At 42.0% G+C, this 22,590-nt stretch overlaps 1 protein-coding gene across 1 annotated transcript; it reads left to right on the forward strand.

Annotated features, from left to right (window-relative positions):
• The first annotated feature begins 335 nt into the window (after nt 1–335).
• CRBN (cereblon) lies at nt 336–22,485 on the forward strand. The gene is made up of 11 exons (XM_068981547.1): nt 336–402; nt 3,830–3,942; nt 4,547–4,749; nt 5,589–5,738; nt 10,027–10,186; nt 16,386–16,448; nt 17,509–17,593; nt 18,181–18,296; nt 18,613–18,677; nt 19,582–19,713; nt 21,087–22,485. Exons 1-11 carry the CDS (start codon nt 336–338, stop codon nt 21,265–21,267), a joined length of 1,335 nt encoding a protein of 444 aa, XP_068837648.1. The 3' UTR covers nt 21,268–22,485.
• Nucleotides 22,486–22,590: the final 105 nt, after the last annotated feature.

Below are 22,590 nucleotides of genomic sequence, written 5' to 3' on the forward strand. Positions count from 1 at the left end.
TATTTGCTTCCCGTCTCCCTTGTCAAGAGCAAGGTGGAGACTGAAGAATCTGAGCCTGTTTCCCTGTGTGTGAAATGTCCTACCAGGGACGGGGGACAGGCGAGGGCTCTGTACCAAGCGCAGCGAGCGCGAAGGGCGGCTGACACAGCGCTCAGTCCCGCGGTGCCGGCCCTCCTGCCCGCGGTGCCGGTCCCGGCCGGCCAGTGCGCTGTCCTCCCCGCGGGCGCCGCAAGGGGGAGCTGTGGCCCGGGGCGCAGCGACAGCGGCACTGCACTGGCTCTCCCCCGGCGGCCCGGGCGCCGCCCTGTCCCAGGCTCCTTTGCGGGTAAACAGACATGGCCGGCGAGGGAGACCCGGAGGACGCTGCGCACAACATGGGCAATCACCTGCCACTCCTTCCCGGTAACCATCTGGGGCCTGTTCCTGGCAGTGAGAGGAGGCGAGGCCAGAGGCGCAAGTGGGGCGGCGGGGGCCGGGGAGGCGGGAGGGTGGTGCAGAACCTGTTCGGGGCCGCGGGCCCGGGACCGTGGTGGTTCTTGCTGCATCTCGGCTCCCCCTAGTATGCGGACGAGGGTTTGGGGACGGAGGAGGCTGTCCCCAAAGGCAGGGACTCCGTGCTCTCCATCCTCTGTGTGCCCAGAACTTGGCTCCAAGGAAATGGCGTGAAACTGGGTGGGGAAAGAGGGAGACTGGGGCCGCCCAGCATCCCAGACTTTTCTGGGACTTCATCCCCCCCACGATAAGAGTGACAGCTAATTTATTAAGTGTTCCCGTGTCACTGGCCCTGCCCCAGGCGTTTTGCGTGCATTTTTCCATTTTATCCTCCCCATGTCACTGTGTAGTCCTGATTTGGTGGGTGAGAAATGATTTGGCAGGTTAGTGTGGGACTTGTCTAAGGTCACACAGTTGCAGGGCCAGGAGTCCTAGTCAGATCTGTCTGTCTGCATAGCTGGTGTCTCTTAACCACCCAGTGCTGCGCCGGTGTTTGGTCTGTTCTTAGGCTTGTAAGGACGTGGTACAAGTACCTGTTAAAATACACCTAGTTTTAGATACTTAGAACTGGGATATTAAAATCAGGATTCTCTTTCCTTTATGTTTTGCGAAAATTTAGACCTTGGCCTCATGTTGGAATAGTGGGCAGAAAAAAAGTCCGGAATAATTGTACAGTTTTGTCATGGAATGCTGTAGACAAGAGTTGCCTTGCAAGAGGTGTATCAGCCAAACTGAGACTATTAGTGGAGTCACTTCACTGTGTGCAGGAAGTGTGTTATGTATCCTGAAGGTAAAAAGAGGTATAATGCACAGTCTGATACTTGGAGAAGTTTATCATGTATATATGGTTCCTGAAAATATAACTAGTAGAAGGCCATTGATGTAGGTCAGATAAGTAAATCGTCAGAGGGAGGGATTGATTATGGCTGAGAAGGACTGGGGAAAAGCCCTGTGTTGTACTACAGACATCCAAAAGCATTATGACCTAGGATTGGCTTGCAGAAGATAAGGCCTGGAAGGTAGGTTGGGTTGGAGCGTTGGAAAGCTTGCATCTCTCGCCAGTGGGATCGTGAGTTTGTTCCATGGATTGGAGAGAAGCAGTTATGGACTTGAGACCTAAGGGAAGCTGTGCTTGGAAGATGACTTTGCCTACTGGGAGGGGTGTGGGCCAGAGGAGGAGGAGACTGAAGGCATGCCCCAGCTGTATGGAAAGGACCTTTTCCATGAAAATATATTAGAATCAGAGTCAGTGGTCCATCTGGAAGCAACCTAGCTGAATTGAATTTGGTCAAAGAGCTGAGCTGTTTTTTCAGAGACATCAGCCCAACACTGTCCGTGCCAAATCCAGTGTGTTAGGGAAGATGCTGATGTTCTGTTGGTATCCACATGGTGCTCCTGCATGAGATGAGTCATCACGCTTCACCCTGGTAGCTCTGAACGGTGTGTTTTGTTGAAAAAAATGGAGAGCGCAAGGGACTCAGAGAGATTGTCAATATCATAGTCATGCTCCTGCAAATCATATATGACTTATTTTTAGAAACATTCATTTGTCCATACTTCCATGGAGTATGAGTTGTTTGGAACAGTAATTCCCTTTAAGTGCTTAAGTAGTTGCTTAATATTTAAGATTTGAAGAATCTGTCCCTGCCAAAAAAAAAAACAAACAAACAAAACATAAAATGAAATAATACATAAATAGCCAAGGAGGGGGAAGTGGGTTTCAGCCATATATGGAAGAAAGGCTAGTTTATATGAAGGGAATCATTTTGAGATTAAGTCAGAATAGTTAAAATGTAAATTTAAAAATTAAGAGTTCTAGCCTTTGAGCTAAAAGTTGACCTTTAAAACTTTGCATAATAGAGTGCATAATGGAGCAGTAAAGTGTCAAAAGTGCGTAATGAAAGCCATGCTGTCAGAATTGTGAATGCAAGGAGGTAGATGCAGTATGTTTCTGTCATCGGTTTAGATTTTTCTTTGTTATCTCTTGGTCTCATTGAATTTTTTTGTTCTTAGGAAAATTTTGTATGCAGTGTTAAGTCACTGGACATTTGAATTTAAGTTGAAATAATTAGATTGTTCTCTTTGGCAAAGCCTTGTATCTAAGGACTTTGTAAGAATTAATAGAAAGTCCAAAGCAGTTGCCATATTGAAAAACATTTATATTTTCTTGTCAGGAACCTAGCTGGAGGTGGTTAGATTTAAATAATGATATGCACAGCAGAAAGTAACTGTTTTGCAAAGCCATTTTATCTATTTGGAAGTTTATTTAGGAGCTTGCTTGCTATTTAGCCCTTTCCTCTTTCCTTCCTTTCTGTCTTCTCTAGAAACTCTAAATGCTTGAAAAAACTTTATAGAGACTGTCTTGTTCATTGTCTGTCATTTTTCAAATGAGTAAACTAAGATTTCGTCATGTGGGGTGAATTGTCTGCTGTGTCAGAACTGGTTCCTAGTGAGGGAGAAGAGATACATCTCCTGTGCAGAAGAACTTCAAATAATTTATGCAGGTAGTTACCCTTCAAGGAAGGGACACATCCCTGCCTACCCCTTAGATGTGGGTTGTGCCTTGTGGTTTGCTTCCCAAGAGTACAGTGTGGAAAAGAGGGGGAAAGGAGCTTTCCAGCGGAGAAGCCTGACCAGTGATCCAGGTCAGCTTCAGCAGTTCTAAGTCACGTCAGCAGTGTGCCCCCTTGATGAGACGTGATGAAAATGGCTCTTCACCTCCCTGGGCTTCCTCCCCAAGAATATTCCGACTTGAGGGACATTCTACAAAGCACCTGACCAGTAGTCCTCAAAACTGTCAAGGCCATCAAAAACAAGGAAAGTCTGAGAGACCCTCCCAGCCCAGAGGAGGCTAAGGAGACCTGACGACTACATGTAACGTGGTGTTGTGGGCAGGGTCCTGGAACAGAAGTAGCATCGTAGATAACAACTCAGGAAACCCAAATGAAATGTGTTTAGTTAATGGTGCTATGCCAACACTGATTCCTTGGTTATGGCAAGTGTGCCACAGTAATTAAGATGTTACCTATTGAGAAACAGGTGTGAGGTAAAAGGAACTCTCTACCATCTTTGCAAATTTTCTGTAAGTCTTAAACTATTCTAAACTTAAACATTGATTTAAGAGAAGTAGTTAGAGGCAGACCCAGCCTAGACCCCCCTCTGGCTGCCTCTTCACAGTCCTGTCGAGATTCCCAAGTGTGGATGGTGTTCATAAGAGCTCCTCTTCCCACGGGCCTGGAATCCCTAAGAAGGAACTATGTATTTGAACGGGAACATAGCTTTTACGTCTCCTTCCCTCTGTTTGTTGTTTTTTGCTTATAATACTGTACTTTTACAGCAGAGGAAGAGGAAGAAGATGAAATTGAAATGGAAGTTGAAGACCAGGACATCAAAGAACCCAAGAAACCAAACATCATAAATTTTGACACTAGTTTGCCGACATCACATACAGTATGTAACTTTGTATTAGATCCAGTATGAGAGATGCATACATTTAACTGTAGATAAAAATTCTTGAAAATGAATGACTGCTTTTAGCATTACCTGATATTACCTCAAGCTTGAAATCGTGGATGAGGATGTGGGCTTCTTGCCAACTGATAAATAGTGTTAAGCTATAATTTTTAAGCAGTTTGGTACTTTGTCTATTACAAGTAATTCTTTGCACACTTGGCACCCTTCTTATATCTTGGCCAGTGATAGAGCTATTAAAGTACTGCTTATCTCTGTACCGCAGGGTTCCAGGGTGTTATTTAACAAACTAGCATTTTATACTTGTCATTTATGCTTTTCAGACATAGAGGTGTCGAGCTTAGTCAAAATCAAATATTTTGAGCTTAAAAAATGCTCTTTAATTTGAATATGAGAGATTCTTCACAAGGAATTGAGAATTCTCCTTCCAGGAGTCAGATTTTCCTGTGGGACGCTGATACGGCAGGTGTATTATTTGGATAGGTGTGCCGTCCACGTGTGCTTGTCAGTTTGCGCGTTAGTCTGTTGAGCTTGTGTCCCATTGCCTGTCTGTAACGACTGAGCCTGTGTGTGCCCTCTGCAGTATCTGGGCTCCGACATGGAGGAGTTCCACGGCAGGACTCTGCACGACGACGACAGCTGCCCGGTGATCCCGGTGCTGCCGCAGGTGGTGATGACCCTGATCCCCGGGCAGACCTTGCCTCTCCAGCTCTTCAGTCCTCAAGAAGTCAGTATGGTGCGGAATTTAATTCAGAAGGACAGAACCTTTGCAGTGCTTGCGTACAGGTAAAATCTCAGAGTGAACTGACTTTAATACTCTGTTGTGCACTCACAGGAGAGGTTGTTTTAAAGGCAAAACTGACTCCTATTTTGCCTGCGTAGAAGTTGGGACAAGGCTGTGAAGTGAAACACTTCCATAAAAAGCTTGGAAGTGGAAGTTGGAGTATTTTGCTGTGATCATTACCGTCTAAGTCAAGCTTTAACTTTCACACACAGTTAACTTTCTGGTATGTGAAAGTTTTAAAATCATTAATACATAATGAAGAACAGTTCTAGAACCTTATTTTCAAGAGCTGTCTTCAAGAAAAAGAGGGCTTTTACACTGTTTGTAAAGGATGGTTTTTACGAAGGAGTGACTAGTTATTTTCTGTCTCTCAAAATTCCCAAGTTGTCCTCTTGTAGACAAGTGGTAAGTTGAAGCTAAATGTCAAGTGTCCCATGAGAACTAGAGGAAATCAGTGGTGGGGGCAGGAAATTGATACAGGAAGTCCCCACTCCCCTCCCCCCTCAACCCAGTACAGAGCTGCTGATAAGTGGCAGAAAGGATGATCTGCTGAATAAAAGAATGTTTAGTTTGGGAAATGACAGTTTAACCCCTGTCAGCTGTGGGTTATTTTCAATGACTAGAAATCTGTTCTTCCGCTAGTGGGCTCTAATTGTACTTCCTGAAGCTCTCTTTATATATCTCAGTTCCCCATGTGATTCTAAAATAAATAAAATAAAATAGCTTTGCAATGAGAATGATTGCTGTAAATTGTTTTCCCATGTATATTGCTTTTGTCAACTTTGCATATTTGAAAATTCAATGTTTAAAACTGTTTCCTTTTTAAAATTTACCTTGGAAGTAATGTACAGGAAAGGGAGGCACAATTTGGAACAACAGCAGAGATATATGCCTACCGAGAAGAACAAGATTTTGGAATCGAGGTTGTGAAAGTGAAAGCAATTGGAAGACAGAGATTCAAAGTCCTTGAGATCAGGACACAGTCAGACGGGTAAGAAACATTGTCTTGTCTGTCTTAAAACTCCTCAAACATCGTAAAATGAAGTACTTTTCTTATATTTTGTCTGCTTTGCTGACGTTCACGTTTTATAGCCTGTACCTAGTTGTTCTTTTCCCTTTGAAAGTGCAGTCTGGGGTTTCTAACTTTGCTGGGCTATCACAGTGACCTGGGCAGTAAAACCACAGACACTTGCCTTCCTGCCCTTCCTCCCATCCCTAGAGAGTGACCAGTCGGGGAGGAGGCCGCAGCATCTTTTCTGATGATGTCCAGGTGACTCTGATGCCCCTCTAGGTTTTGGAGCAGTGATGTAACCCCAACAGGCAGTGTCATTTGGGACAGGGCTTCTTTGGGATTGAAGACATCTCTTCAAATTGGGAAGGGTGGGAAGTCAGGGCTGGTGAGCTGTGTGCAGCATCGGGTGCCACAAGAGCTGTGCTGGTCACGCTTGCCACCCGCTCCGTCTGGGTGTGGGAGACCACATACCCTGCGTGCCCATCTCCGCTACAGATGTTCTCTCACCGCAGTGGATCATACGTTTACTAAGTGGTCAGGAAGTGCTTGTCACCCCTGTGCCCTGTACAGTTTAGAAATGCTCTGAGTGTTCTATTTAGCACTTTAAAGGAATACCTCATTCCTTAGTGAGGAATGAATACCTCATTCCTTAAGGTATTCCTTAAGGAATACCTCATTTTAAAAAATGCAGTTCACTTGCAGACCTCCAAAAAAACCACAGAGCATTTGTCCTCATCACTGTGTGTTTCCTTTATAGTAATGGTTCTTAACTCTGGCACATAAGAATCACCAGTGAATCACTAGTGAAGTCTTAGAAAGATACAAATTCCTGGGTCCTCCCAGCCTTAGGGAATTGGTCTCTTATCTGTAGTCACAGTTGAAAATCTTGTCAGTCCTCTGTGTTGGACAGGTAATGTCTTCTGAAATCAAGGACGTTCAGAGGGTGGTGGTTTGTTTCTTTTTTAAGATTTAAGAATATGAACTGCATGAGGGCAGTTTCCACATAGTGGGCATTCATAAATATGAGTGTACTCAGCCCCCTTCGGGGCTTGAGCGAGCATAGGAGCAGGGAGGGTGGAGTGCCGGAGCCCGTGGGGTTCGGTGCTCCCCGCCTGGTGCTCCCTAGAGCTCACTCCGGGAACTCTCACCGCGCTGAACGCAGGCCGTCAGTGTCGTGTTGTCTGTCTGTCCCTCAAGATGCAGGCTGCTCAGGCCAGGCGATGGGACTCCTGTGTGTTCTGCACTTAGGACCACGAGTGTTCCGTGGATGAGTGAGCATCCCTCTGAGGGCCCTGTGCTGAGACAGCAAGCTGTTTGTGCCGTGGATTTTACTGACAGTTTCATTTTAAAAGGACTTCCTACCTGTGTGCTTATAAAATTTTGAAGATTTGTGAGTACTATATTCCAGAAACAAAAGTAGCAAATTGACTTGGGGAAAAGTATATTTCTGAGGGTGTCGACATCAGTGACTTGTGATTGTGGAAAATTAGTTTGAACACAAGATGGCAACAGAGCCTTGACTCTGAAAGCAAGTAAACGGATGTGCATTGGACTCAAGTAGAGATTAGTGTCAAACTGATGAGGGGGGACGGGACTGGGAAAGGGCCTAGTATTCCTTAGACCCACCACCACAGCTTTCACAAAAATGTCTGTCTTAAAAGACCTCCGTGGAGTGAGAATTTTCTGGGTCCCCTGCCCTTCTGGCTCTCTTAACTACCTTCAGTGGGAATGGTGAGATGGCAGAGACTAGAGAGGATGTGGTGCAAGCCCCTCTTTTTTTTTAGAAAAGGAACCTGAGTGCAATGGAGATAAGAAGTTTGCCCAAAGCTGTACAGCTCGTGGGCACTACTGGTGAGTTCTAGGCCCCCGACTTCCAAACCAGTGCTCTTCCCACCAAACCACAATTCTCGCCTTGCACATCTGCAACTCAGGCCAGTTTCCTTGTCTCTGTAATGTAGGACCAGACGATAGTGATGTGTCTTATTAAGACTCTTCACATATACAAGGCGTACTGCTGCCTTCTGACCTTTCCAAGTTGTGTCTGTATTTCTTTGACATCTTCTGAACAGATGGAATTTTTTTTTAATTAATAAAAAAGTTGAAATGTATCATTGCATCTCTGTAGGACTGTTTTAGAAATTCCTGAGTATTTCTTACATGTAGAGAGGAAGGGGAGATTAATACTCTATTTGTAATTACAAAAGAAGCCCTTGTACTTATCATAATTGAAGTGAGTAATTTTTAAAAAAGGAGATTAAAACTAGAACTCATAAAAATACATACATAGATATCCTAAACATTTTATTTTAACTTAAAATATGTAAATGCCCCTTTATTCGTTTTACATTTGCTGGTGAGACAGGGACTGTCTTTATGTCGGGTCTGCAGGTAGAGCTGACATTAGTCTTTCTTGCATCAGTTGCTTTCATTACATCATCTGTCTGCAGTGCATACCTGTAGTTTCTCTTTAGAGATTCCGAAGATACTCACAAGGGCTTTGAGCACAGAAACCTTCCAGAGTCATGCACTTTTCTCCCTATTAGAATTGTCTGAACCTGATTTGAAAGCATTTTTTGGACTCAAGCTAGTGTTTCATTAAAGCAGTTTTAATTTTGTACTTATTTTCCTGGTTACCACAGTATTTACATAAATTGCAGAACAACAGGGCTCTACTATATAGCCCAGGGAACTATATTCAATAACCTGTCATAAACCATAGTGGAAAAGAATATGAAAAAGAACGTATATACATATACCACAGAATCACTTTGCTGTATAACGGAAATGAACACAACACTGTAAATCAACTATACTTGAATAAAATGTTTTATAAAGCTCCTTCCACTTCAGAAAATATTTGTATAAATTATATAGCTATAATTGCACAACAACTGCCACCAGCAGGTTGGGAAGAAACAAACTAGTTTATGTTAAAAGCAAAACTCAGCTGCTGGGAGAAGAACCAGCCGTGTGTGCAGCAGACGCTGGGGTGCGTCACAGGAACAGAGAGCAGTGTCCACCCTTGAGGCGATGGACACAGCCTGTGTACACTAATTATCAAAACGATCTCTAAGCTGATGTTTCTGTAGCATTGATGTTTGTATCATAATAAAATCTTAAGAATTAGGTGAGGAAAACATGATTATTTAGTTATTTTTGTTTTTAATGAGCTCTAATAACATAAGAACACTTGAACATAGTCAGATTTATGTTACCATTTTCCAAAGTCATGCAGACTTAAATTGGAGCTTGCAGGAGAGAAATGAAGTGCGTGGAGTGTGTCTAATATCATCATGACAGTAAACCTACATATTTTCAGACATGTTTAGCTATTTTCATTTAATAAATCAGAAGTATTAAAGTGTCATAAGTTTTTGTGGATTGAGACAGTGGTCACAATGAAAGACCACTTTAGACTTCCTGAACATGAATAATAGTGAAGCAGAGACTTGTAATATATTTGAGTTCTTCCGACTAACAGTGTTTTTCGTTCCAGCATTTGGATGTGTTGATACTTTCTGCATTTGAAAAGTTATAATAGGAGATCATTCTTTCAGTGCCTCCTAAGACAATGGCTTGGAGGTACAGCCTTTTGGCATTAATTCATGAGAAGATACTTACAATTATGATATTCTCAAGTAGCATTGTTGAAGGATGACTTTACTCTATGAGTAGAAATAATTTTTAAAGATAATATGGATTTTGATTCTTTGCATATTCAGGGTAAATGTTTAAGAATGAGAAAAGGAACGCACATAGAAATAAGGCTACGTATAATTCTCTAGTCTTATCCATGTAAAAGGGTTCTTGAGTTTCTCTTCCTTTACCTACTTACTTAGGATAGGTGATTCGTGAGAAGGGATAGATTTAAGAGTCAGGCAACATAAAGAAGTGGGATAAGGGGCGGGGTGGGGTGTCCAAGAATGAGAAATTTTTATAGAAGTATCAACACATCAGGGGTTGGTGGTATATTAATTTTTTAACTTTATTTCATTTACAGGCGTTGTCTGAAATGTAAAAATAGCATTTTCCATTCCATAGTGAGATAGAAAAACCTTTGGTTACCTTTGATTTTAACTTTGGTATGATTTATGAAATGCAGTATTTTTTGAAAATTTCTTGTATCTTAATATCAGGATTTGATTAATATGTTTAAAAAAGAAAACCTTGCAAGTCTTAGTACTTGAAGCTATCCATAATGGTTAGAAACGTAGTGATTAGAATTCGTTTATCCTAAAAATGAACACCGTGCCTGGCTCTCTTCTAGAATCCAGCAGGCTAAAGTGCAGATTCTTCCTGAGTGTGTGTTGCCTTCGACCATGTCTGCAGTTCAACTAGAGTCCCTCAATAAGTGCCAGATATTTCCTTCAAAACCTGTCTCATGGGAAGACCAGTGTTCATATAAATGGTGGCAGAAATACCAGAAGGTAAGAAACTGATTTTTGTATGCATGTTCAGAAAGCAAAGACAGGTTGCTTTTTTCCTGTTTAAAGAAAGAAACACCAACAACTCTCATGATTCCTTCCCCAGACATCTTCTGAGCAATACTATAGTTGCATTTGTTCATAGCTGGAGTTTCTAAAATTTCATAGGCAGCTGTTGATGTAAGAGCAGTTTGCAAAATCAAGTAAAATGTTACAGTACTGTGAGGTATTCCAGCTACTATGCCTTTAAGTTATGAATTACTTTGCTGTGGTTCTAAATGCTGCAGGAAACGCTTATTAGACTGGTCACAGGAGGCGCTTGGCTCTTGAGTCATGAACACCTAGACTCAGGGGAGAGTGTGGGAGAGGGTGCAGTGGCAGTTGCTTCCTCCTTGTGGGCTTCTGAAAGGAAGCTGTTTTTGTGCAACAGTAAGGACATCACCAAAGCTGGCTTGAGAATAGGCGCTCTTTAAAAGTACTGCCTGTAGGGCATTAATTCCTATGTATATCCTTTTGACTAGATCTTCTTGTAGGACAAATACCAGTGAAACTTGTTTGTACTTACCTGTGAGATGTATCAGTTTTGAGTATAAAATACGTAATATTTATGATTTCTCCCTAAAGGAAAAAAATTTCTAGTGTCTAAATTTAAAATTACTTTTTGAGATATGTCTTTTAAAAACACGGAAAGACAATTTCTGTAGTAACCTGAAGAATCCTGTACTAATCATCGAAGGTTTTAATTTTGATGTAGATTATCCTAGGGCCCTAATCTGAGGGAATAGCTCAGCGGTAAAGAATCTGCCTGCCAGTGCAGGAGTTCAGTTAATCGCTCAGTCGTGTCCGACTCTTTGCCGCCACATGGACTGCAGCACATGAGGCTTCCCTGTGCATCACCAGTCTGAGGCGCTTGCTCAAACTCGTGTCCATTGAATCGGTGATGCCACCCAACCATCTCATCCTCTGTCGTCTCCTTCCCCTCCTGCCTTCAATCTTTTCCAGCATCAGGGTCTTTTCAGATGAGTCAGTTTTTCGCATCAGGTGGCCAAAGTATTGGAGTTTCAGCTTCAGCATCAGTCCTTCCAGTGAATATTCAGGACTGATTTCTTTTAGGACTGACTGGTTGGATCTCCTTGGAGTCCAAGGGACTCTCTCAAGAGTCTTCTCCAACACCACAGCTCAAAAGCATCAATTCTTTGGTGCTCAGCTTTCTTTATAGTCCAACTCTCACATCCATTCATGACTATTGGAAAAACCATAGCCTTGACTAGATGGACCTTTGTTGGCAAAGTAATGTCTCTGCTTTTGAATATGCTATCTAGGTTGGTCATGGCTTTTCTTCCACGGAGTAAGTGTCTTTTAATTTCATGACTGCAGTCACCATCTGCAGTGATTTTGGAGTCCAATGAAATAAAGTCTGTCACTGTTTCCATTGTTTCCCGATCTATTTGCCATGAAGTGATGGGACTGGATGCCAAGATCTTTGTTTTTTAAATGTTGAGTTTCAAGCCAGCTTTTTTACTCTCCTCTTTGACTTTCATCGAGAAGATCTTCAGTTCCTCTTTGCTTTCTGCTGTAAGGGTGGTGTCATCTGCATATCTGAGGTTATTGATACTTCTGGCAATCTTGATTCCAGCTTGTGCTTCATCCAGCCCAGCATTTCTCATGATGTACTCTGCACGTAAGTTAAATAAGCAGAGTGCCGATACACAGCCTTGACGTACTCCTTTCCCAATGTGGAACCAGTCTGTTGTTCCTTGTCCAGTTTTAACTGTTGCTTCTTGACCTGCCTACAGATTTCTCAGGAGGCAAGTAAGGTATCCCATCCCTGAAGAATTTTCCACAGTTTGTTGTGATCCACACTGTCAAAGACTTTGGCGTGGTCAGTAAAGCAGAAGTAGATGCAGGGGATGGGGGTTCAACCCTGGGTTGGAGAGATCCCCTAGAGGGGGGAAATGGCAGCCCACTCCAGTGTTCTTGCCTGGAGAATCCCATGGACAGAGGAGCCTGGCGGGCTATGGTCTGGGAGGGTCACAGAGTCTGACGTGACGTAGCGACTAAACAGCAAAGAGCTGAAGTTCACAGTAACTTGGTATAGCTGCGCGGTACTTTTGTTTTCGGACTTGATACAGATATTTTTTTTAGTCTAATTTTTTATTTCTTTAGCTGTACTGGGTCTTAATCGTGGCATGCAGGATCTTTCATTTCCATGTGCAGGACCTTTAGTTGCAGCGAGAGGGATCTAATTTCCCGACAATGGCTCGAACCCGGGCCCCCTGCATTGGGAGTACAGTTGTACTCTGGACCACCAGGGATGTCCCCAATACAGATGCTTTACATATACTTTAAATCATGTTTATTTGACCAGTAGCACAGTGGGAGATTTTGCTGTGGAGTCATTTAGTCCCAGCAGTGTGTCGGCCCTGGGTGGTGCTGAGATGCCCTGTGGCGAGGTCACTGTGTCCGGATACATAGTCTCTCAGGATTTAGATAGCTGTGGGTTTCACTTATTGGATATTTTTTCCAGGAGGTATTAAGTACTTTATTTATATAATAGTTCTTCCACACCAAGATTTTTTTGTTAAAAATTCTTAAGCATTTAAAAATTCTAAGTTACCTCTTAGCACATTTCTGAGGATAGAGAGAGAGTCTGTGGAGTTAATTCCTGGCTTAAGTGCTCTGGACAGCTAGTTCTGTATTTTCTCTGTAGGATCTTGACATCTTAAACCTGAACTTGGATTAGACAAACAGAACTTGTAAAAATCTTTTGTGTGAATTACTGATTAACTCCTTCCTGTTCTGTGGCTAAAGCACCTCAGCTTGTTCGTGTTGAATTCAGGCGTAGGCCTCTGCAGGCGGGCCGTCAGGCGTTAGGAGCCAGATCCTCTGACCTGCCTGTTGTCTTATTCCTCCAGTAATTCTGGATTCTCAAACATTGGCCGTCAGTTTTCTGCATGTTCAGAACTGCCGAGGATTAAACAGAAGGTGCTGCGGAACGAGCGAGATATAAAAGGTGTTCAGAGCTACGAATGCCTTCCTCTGTGTGTTTTTTCTGATCGTTCCGTTGCTTACACTTCGGGTAGAGTTTCTTAGGTTCTGAAATTTGGATCTAGATCACTAGGCCGAGAAAAAACACCAGCCGCTCTATTTTGGACTCCAGGCGTCCTGCAGACTGCCTCACTTTAGAGAGCCCACTGGGAGCCGTTCTGCCGGCATGGGGCGGGGAGTGCAGGGAAGGGCTGGCGGAGGCGCTGGGGGGGGGATTCCAGGGGCCTGGACCCGTCTCAGGGGCCGTCCTGCTGCACCTGCAGTGGACGCTGACTTGTCACGGTGCTTGTCTTCAGGCCGACCTGGGGCTCGGGCCAGCCCTCTGTGGAGTTTACTCAGTCTGACTGCTGTACCTGCCACGGCCCCAGCAGGGCCTCGTGCGTCTTTGTGTCTGAGAAGCGGCTCACGAGGCCAGAACTGGGGGAAGCTTAGTTGATTCTTAAATAACTCACTCTAGTCGGGTTGCCACCCACTTTTCCACCAGAAAATGATACTTAAAGGATCTAGGAGTGGAGTGGAGTCTTCCAGAAGTATATTCAGTTGACCTTGAAACTGTACATAACCTCTCAACATTTGCCACCGAAAACAAAACAATCGAAATGACAAAAGTATTTACGCTTCGATTATCTTCCATTCTGACACGGGAACACTGTCCCTGAGGATTGAGAAGTTAGGTCAGTATAATCAGGCAGTGCTCTTCCAGACCCACTTCTATCTGGAAACCTTTCTCATTCAGTGATTCGATCTTTAAAACTAGTTCTTTATTCCCTCTTCTCACGGTGTCTTTTTCTCTTCACTGTTTACTATAGCGAAACTCTCTCAAAATGAGGAAAATGTTGTTTAAACCTACTTAGAATACAGTGTATATGTTTCTAAGGATACTCCCTTCTTGCCCACACTGTTTGCTCATTTATAAAGCCCTTCCATGTTAATGAGAAAAGAGTATGAGGTGCAAAAATGTAATGTGGAAACAAGATAAGAAAGTGCCTGAAGCTCATCTTTCTGGTCTCTGCTAAATTTATAAGCTCCTGCTTCTCATACGGAGCAGGGAAGAACTGAGTGTAACTCAAGGGCAGGACCCACAAACAGGAGCTCACAGGTTAGCTTCTCAGTCTTCTTCCAGAGTTTCTTTATGAAAACACAGATAGATATTCTCACTTCTTTCCTTTTTCTTATGTAGGAGGATCCATGCTGTCCTGCACCTTGTTTTAAGAGTGCAGGAGATTCTTCGCTCTCTGGTTTTCAGAGTGTTTATTTTGAAAGCCGCACAGTATTCTCTGTATTAATGACGGACCTAGACTCAGTTATGTACACAGATGACCTTTCACATAGGTCGGTATTTGAGAAGTGAGATTACCGGATGTCAGGGCAACTACATTTGTAATGTTGACATGTATTTTCAAAGTTTCTTACTTGAGATTGTTCATCTCTGTACTCAGTGTTTCAGTAAGGCTGCACAGTATCCAGCTTACTTTTTGCTGATCTGGTTAAGTGAAATACAGGAGCTTGTTGAGGGTTTACCTTGAATTTCTCTGAATGTGAACGATGTGTGACATTTTGTGTTTAAGAGCATGTCTTATTTCCTTTAATTGGAATTGTCTTCCCCCTACTATTTATTGCTAGTTCTTTACACACTTATCTGTGTGTAAAGGAAGCTTATGGCTTTACCTGCAGTTAGTTTCAAACATTTTCTTTCATTTGTCATATTTGTCTTTTAACTGTATTTTGGTGGTCACATAGTTGAATTTTTTTTAAATACTTCTGTATTCTGAATCATAGCTAGCAATACCTCCCTGTGTGAAGGAATCTTCATTCATCAAAGAAACGTGCCGTTTTTTCCTTTTGACTTCACTTTTTCTTAATGACATCAGAATGTGAGCTTTGAGCCGTGTGTAGTTCTCTTGGTGTGACTCCAGCACCTGTCTGGGTAGCTGTGTTCACTCAGCACACCTGTGCTGCCTTATAGACCACATTCCTGTTTTTTATTTTTCTTCTGTTCTGTAATCAGTCTGTCTGTTTGTGCCCCATCAGGATACATAACGTAACTGTTGACAGTTTGTAATTTTGTAATGGCCACTGACCCCATCAGTGCTTTCCTCTTTTCAAGATTTGTGTGGTTACTATTGCTTATTACCTTATCCACAGGAAAATTAGAGTCTGCCTTTGTCTTGTTCCAGAGTAGTAGTAAGAGTAGCGGTCAGAGCAGTAGTATTTACGGATGAAAGAGACGTCTTGCAGTGGTAGGCCATGTGTAGTGTAGGCAGAGGCTTCCTCCAGTGGAGGAACGGTTTCCCAGCATACACTGTAAGCTTGTAGTTGTGTATCTTGCATTATGAGCTTGCAAGCCTCAGGATCTAGAAAAAGCTTACCATTCCATTCCAGTTCTTACAAGCAAGTAGGATTTGATAAATGAAGGAAACAAAAACTGTAGCGTTTCAATCACTTGGATGTTATTTTCATAGTTTACGTTGCTGACTGCGCGAGGACCTAACACAGCAAGTGACTCCCGCGGTCACTCTAACCCGCCATCTGGTCTTGCAGGCACAGTGCCCATCCCCGCCCAGTGTCACGTGTCACCCTGTCAGTGAACGGCTTCTGTACAAAATTAACAGGTCGTAGATGTGCAGGCTTCGTTTTGTATGTAGAGAAGATGTGTTCATTCTTTATATTGTGCTTTTTTGGGTCAGGTGTAGCACCCTCTCTGGTGTAAGCGTATCATACTGAACTGCTGTTGATAGCTGGCTAGGCTGTTTCCAACCTGTTGCTCTGACAGCACCGCTGCAGTGCGTCCTGGCAGCGTCCATGTTCTGTGTAACACTTCTCTTTCCAGATTTTCTTGGTTGCTTATACACATCTGTTCAGATGAACTTTAAATTGCTTCTGAATTCCAATTCATTGGTGTCACATTGAATATATACTCTGAGGACTAATATCTTACTTATTGAGTCTTCCCATCAGTTACTGAAATTTTATAGGAATTAAGTGAAAACATCTTTGTCAAATATAGTCATCTCTTACGGGATTCTCTGCAGACTTTTTCATCTTTTTTGAAATTAGAAGGTCTTTGTGGGCCAAGATCAGTTTTTAAATGTGGTTCCTTCTACCCTACGATCTTGATTCTATGGTGTTTAAGTGACTTCTGTTTTCTTTTCAGAGAAAGTTTCATTGTGCAAATTTGACTTCATGGCCTCGCTGGCTGTATTCCTTATATGATGCTGTAAGTAACTTACATTGAAAGTTTTGCTTCTAGGAGAAGCCATGTCGTAAGGGTCATTAGATGCAACAAGTGCCATGTTATTTTTGGAACTAGTGCCAGTCATTTAAGGGGAAAAGGCGGGAATCATACTGCCAGACAGACCTGACTTCGACCGTATAGATCTTTAGTTTTCTGTCAGTGGATAGTGGCTTGTAACTTCAGGACAAGATGCTGTGGCATCTTTGGGTGTGTTAAGCATTTAAACTTCTGTTGTCAGGTTAGAGTTACATTTAGAAAAATGCAGAACCCTTAACAGGGTTTTAGTTCTCTTGTAAACAAGTATGTCCACTTCTATTTCCTGCTTTTAGTGTACTAATTGATGTGTACAACAGTGCTTTTCCAGTTCAAATTTTTTATATTAGGCATCATGACAGCTTGAAAAATTCAGTAAGAGACTGTTGGGATAGTTCACAGAATGTAGGTCACAGACACAGGCTATGTTCAAAGCCTGATTTCTGTTAACTTTCCTGTGGTTTGGGGCAGAACCTGAGTATAACATGGGGGTAGAGGTGCTGTTACTGTCCTGGGAGGCAGCAGAGGGTCTTAGGCTTCCCTTGGGAATCAGCCTGCCCGCAGAGCTGGAGCTCTGGGCTTACTGAACTGGTAGGTTGTAGGCACTTAGCACATGGGCAGCACCGAAGGAAACGATGGTTTACTCTGCTCTTCAGCAGCTTAAGAGGCATTACAAGTACGTAACAGACCAGAGTATTTTTTATATCCACCGCAAAAAGATAGTGAGCACTCTGATGTGGTAAACAGGCACCAGGTAAGGTGTGTAGGTAGCAGCTGCTAGTGCAGCTTTTTCCTAGAGAGGGGATGAAGAGAGGCCAGAAAGCCAGCCTCATGCTGGGCTAAGCAGGGGCTGCAAGCATTTCTGTGTAAGAAAACAGACACGTATATACTGGAACTTTACTAGGTAGTAACCACTTACATTGCTACTAATATGTTAGATTTACTGAGTTGAAAAGCTGACAGTGAAGTGTAAAGTGTGTGAACCTTACTATGGCTCGTTTCAAACAAGGAAACCTTAATGGATAGAATCAAGAAACAGCTACGCGAATGGGATGAAAATCTCAAAGAAGATTCTCTTCCTTCAAATCCAATAGGTATGAAAAATCAGCTTTCTTCCTGTGATGTTTTACTAAAATTGTTTTGTTTTCTGTTTAATGAAACCAAAATGTTTTTATTATTCTGAAAAAGCATTTGTTTTCATGAATTACAGAAAAAAAAATTTTTTTTTAGTTAACTATAACAAGGGTCTTAAATTCTGAGCATTCCTATTTTAGACATAAAAGGCTCGGGTTGCAGTAAACGGCTGGCATCCAGAAACACTGTCTGGGTTATAAAGACTCCTTTCCTTGGTCTTCAGGGTGCCTTTAAAGGTCACCTTAGTTCCAAGACTTAATTAGGTACAGTTTAACTATTTTTCTAGTCTTTCAGTAAATAAGTGACTTCTGATAACATGGATTTGATTTCATGTTTAAGCCATTTACAAAAACAAGTATGGGAAAATAAGTTACGTCCTTAAGATACATATATATACACTTGAGAGCTGATGCATTTTAGTCTTGTCTATAACTGTTTAGTGTGGCCTCTGGGAAGGGTTTATTCGAAAAGGATGTTACTGCATTCATAAGTCATATGTATCTGCTTCATAAGTTTAAAAGTTTGAAAAACCTATCCTGTCTCTCAGATTTTTCTTACAGAGTAGCTGCTTGTCTTCCTATTGATGATGTACTACGAATTCAGCTCCTTAAAATTGGTAGTGCGATCCAGCGACTTCGCTGTGAACTAGACATTATGAACAAAGTGAGTAACGAATGTCTGGATGCTCACGTTCAGTCAGTCTGGGGTGGGGGGCGTTGCACTGTTGGGACCACCAAGGCTGTCTGTAGGGTGTCTCGTCATGTAGTCATGGAAAGAGAACTAATTTTAATTGCATTAAAAATATTTGAAAGGGTTATTTAAACACTTCATTTGAGACTGTAAGACAGAGTGTCCTAGAGGGTCATTAATTTAGTGAATATATCAGCTTGTGTCTTCCTTGTTCCGTCTTTAAAACTACAGTTAGAGGAATCAACACTTTGGAGCATTTCCCCCACTAATTTTCTCTTAAATATTTTAGTGTACGTCACTTTGCTGTAAACAATGTCAAGAAACAGAAATAACCACCAAAAATGAAATATTCAGGTGAGCTCTTTATTACATTTTTAGTACACGTCTGAGTACATTTTCCCAACTGCCCTAACAGAACAACAGGCAAGACTGTATTTCCCTCCATTAAATTACAAATGCTCAGCAAATGAAATCCAGGAAGTGACCTCAGTGGTAGGTAAGACACTGCTCCTGACTGGGTACCAGAACAGCAGTGGGTGTGGACGGGATTATTCACAGCAATGAGTGAGCCTGGTGAAGGAAAACCTCCCCACCACCCCAATCTTGTTAAAACCTATCAGCTGTATCTGTCTCAGTACTTACGGACCTAGCAGGAATGCCTCGGCTTTATGCGCTACTTCACTCAAATATCAGTTTCGCCACAGAGGGTCAGAGTTTTGCAGGACATGCTTCTGGACATGTACTGATGCTGTGTGACACATAGTACTGCTTTTGGCACAGTACTCAGCTGCCCAAGAATGACCACATGGAACCTTTTATTGGACTTGCCCTTTTTGGGCAAGTTGAGCTCCCTATGTATTACAATGTGTATCTTGAAGATTCTAAAAACTAGTACTACTTTCCTTTTTGTCGTCATGAAAACCAGTGAAAATCACTGAGACATATCTGACTCTTTGCGACCCCATGGACTATACAGTCCATGGGATTCTCCGGGCCAGAATACTGGAGTGGGTAGCCTTTCCCTTCTCCAGGGGATCTTCCCGACCCAGGGATAGAACCCAGGTCTTCCGCACTGCAGGTGGGTTCTTTACCAGCTGAGCCACAGGGGAAGCGACAAGGGAGAACATAAACTAAATAAAACTGGGCTGACTGCCAGCCTCTTGTTAGTTTTAACTGCACTATAGTTCTTTAACCTCATTTCTTGGTGAACTTTGTTGGATCGTTTCCCCCCATATTGACTCTTCTGATTCTGTTTTAGTTTATCTTTATGTGGGCCAATGGCAGCTTATGTGAACCCTCACGGGTACGTGCATGAGACGCTTACCGTGTATAAGGCCTCCAACTTGAACCTGATTGGCCGGCCTTCTACAGACCACAGCTGGTTTCCTGGGTAATGTAGTGGCGTCCCCTTTTGGGTTTGTGTGCGTGCGTTAATTGAGCAGTAAAGCTCAAAAGAGTATTAAGGAGAGTTGCTAGAATTTATCATCAGAAATAGGCAATGAAATAAATAGCTATTTAAACGTTCATTTCATGACTGGCTAGAAAAAGGTACTCATACACAGTCTCATTCAATGTACGGTCAGGTGAGCTGCAGTCCTTAAATCGGCTATACGGCTGATCCACACCCCTTCAGAATGAGCTGACAGGAAAATGAAATATCAACTGTTTCATAATCCAGTGAAACTAGAGTTGACCCTTGAACAGCATGCTGTTGAACTGCTGACTTCCACTTTCCACTTAGATGCAGGTGTGCTTCAGTAGTAAATACTATAATACTGGTGCTTCTCTGTTGGCTGAATTGTTAGATGCAGAGTGAATTGCAGATACAAGGACCAACTGTAAATCATAGGTGGATTCAAGGGTCCACTGTATTTTATAATTTGTAAAATTAGCGACTGTTACCCAAGCAGTGATACACATAAAACATGCAGAATCCAGCTTTTCTTCTAGTTTGCAGGCTTTGCTTTTTTTGGCTTAACCTACTGACCTTCAAAGTATGACTGTGGGACCTACAACACTACCTGAGAACTTGTGGGATCCCTTCAGCCAATAATGCTGGCTCAGCCTTTTTATTTTGAAAGAGGCAAGCTGAGCAGAGCTTAGTGACTAGATTTGTTATTCTGGACCTAGAACCATACCACTTGGACTGGCCAATCTTATGTGATAGCATTCTGAAGGACTAAAAGTAGAATTAACTGGTTACTAAAAATACTAAATATGGATCCCTGGAGAAGAAGTTTCATTACATGGTTTGGGTGAATTCTGATTTGTTTGGGATTTTTTCCTTTAATGCCAGGGCTTATATTTTTGGTTAAATTATGTCACAAAACCATTCTTCTTTTAGAAAAGGAGTCCTTAAATCTTATTGCTATTTCCTAACTTGACTGCCATGTAAAACAACTAAGAAAATGCTGCTACAACTTACAATGTGTTCCTGGCAGCCAGCAATTTGTATAAAGAAATCTGTATTAATTAGATATTCTTTTTCCTTCTTCCTTGGCATTGGAGAAAAAATTTAAGCATGGCTTAAGAGCACAATCAAGTAACTTTATAAAGACTGATGCATTACCATGATGACTTGATACAAATTAGAGAATCTTTTTTGTGAGGTCTGTTTCAGGGAACTGTATAAATCAAAGCTTTGAGCTTTCTCTTCCCCATCCTTAGAAAGATCTTTTAGTAGCCAAGTTCCAACAGGTTTCTGATAGGGTGGGATACAGAGATGCATTTCCTGAGCTGATTGACCTTTCCTTAATCTCGTAGGTATGCCTGGACTATTGCTCAGTGCAGGATCTGTGCCAGCCATATTGGATGGAAATTCACAGCCACCAAAAAAGACATGTCACCTCAAAAATTCTGGGGTTTGACTCGGTCTGCTCTGTTGCCCACCATCCCAGATACGGAAGATGACATAAGCCCTGACAAAGTAATACTCTGCTTATAAACAAATACAGTAGGGATAAGGTTACTTAACACTGGTATTCTAACACAAGACCTGCTTTGGAAATTACTGCTTTTGATGCATACCTAAGTAAAAGCAACATTACATGGAAGGTTGCAGTTTCTTAGTCGAACAACAGGATTTCAAGATTTAAACTAAGATGTTCTATTGAAGAGGATGAGAAGCAGTCTAGAATACTTGGTTTGCAGGAATACCTACTTTAGGAGCTTGGTGCTGTTATCCTGTGGACTCTTGCTATGCCTGGTAGTGTTATCACTGAGAGGACATGAAGACATCTGTGAAACTGGTGAGCATGTTTTCTGCACAAAACAAATCTGAAATTCCTATCAGTCGCTGTAATTAACGCAGTCCATCATTTATTTGATCCTGATACACAGAACAGAATGGCGTGTTTGCATCAGTGCTCCAAAGGGCAGACGTTCCAGAAGGTAGGGTGCCAAGCTCTAGTACTGTTCCTTTTTGAAAGAGGCAAGGAAATGTGTACATGGTAAAAGGGCTTTGTTCCTTTTCCTTAGTTTCTGAGATACTGATTTGTAAATTTTGAAAATAAATAAAGAGTTATAATATGCAGTTTGAGCCCCAAAATAAAAGTCTTCTTAACATGTTTGGTAGTGAATAGCAATATCTCGTGTATGCTCAGTGTTTGGTTATTTTGTTTCAAAGTTGAATCTGAACTTAGACTACTGTGGAGCACAGATGCTAAAACACGTTCTCCTTCCTACAGGCTAGAGGCAATGATGTATTTCATAGGCTATTTTGTTCAATGTAAAGTGAGAAACTCTGTAAGTAAACTATAAAAGCAAAGCTAAACATGTTTGTTTAAATAATGTAAAATATCTACTGGGATGCAGATACTTTAGGTGTAAGAAATAATTTTTAAGGTAAAGTTCTAGACAGACAGACTTGCCACCTACCTCTTTGCTTACACATTCAAGGGGTTTATTGGATCCTTTCACACTGGTGTCATTTTGATACTCTTCCACTGCTTTACATAAATCACTGGGAAAAGTTCAGCTAATTAGGGACAAGGTATGTGGCCAAAAATGGACTGTTAAAGTTTCTTACATTTTAATTTACCAATATGTTATTTTTCCAAAAATGCAATGCTTTTGACTGCCTAGACTAGAAACCTAAATTGAGTATCATGTTGCATATTTATGTAAAGAGAGTAAACGAAAACCAACCTAAGAATGCTGTTGATTCTTTAAAATATGCCTAACTTTTCTTTACCTTTTTACAACTAACAACCTTGGGTTTTTATGACTTTACTGTTTGTTCATGAAGTCTTACACTGAACCAAAACTT

The sequence above is a fragment of the Capricornis sumatraensis genome, chromosome 10, assembly GCF_032405125.1.
Source record: "Capricornis sumatraensis isolate serow.1 chromosome 10, serow.2, whole genome shotgun sequence".
In the NCBI taxonomy this organism is placed as follows: Eukaryota; Metazoa; Chordata; class Mammalia; order Artiodactyla; family Bovidae; genus Capricornis; species Capricornis sumatraensis.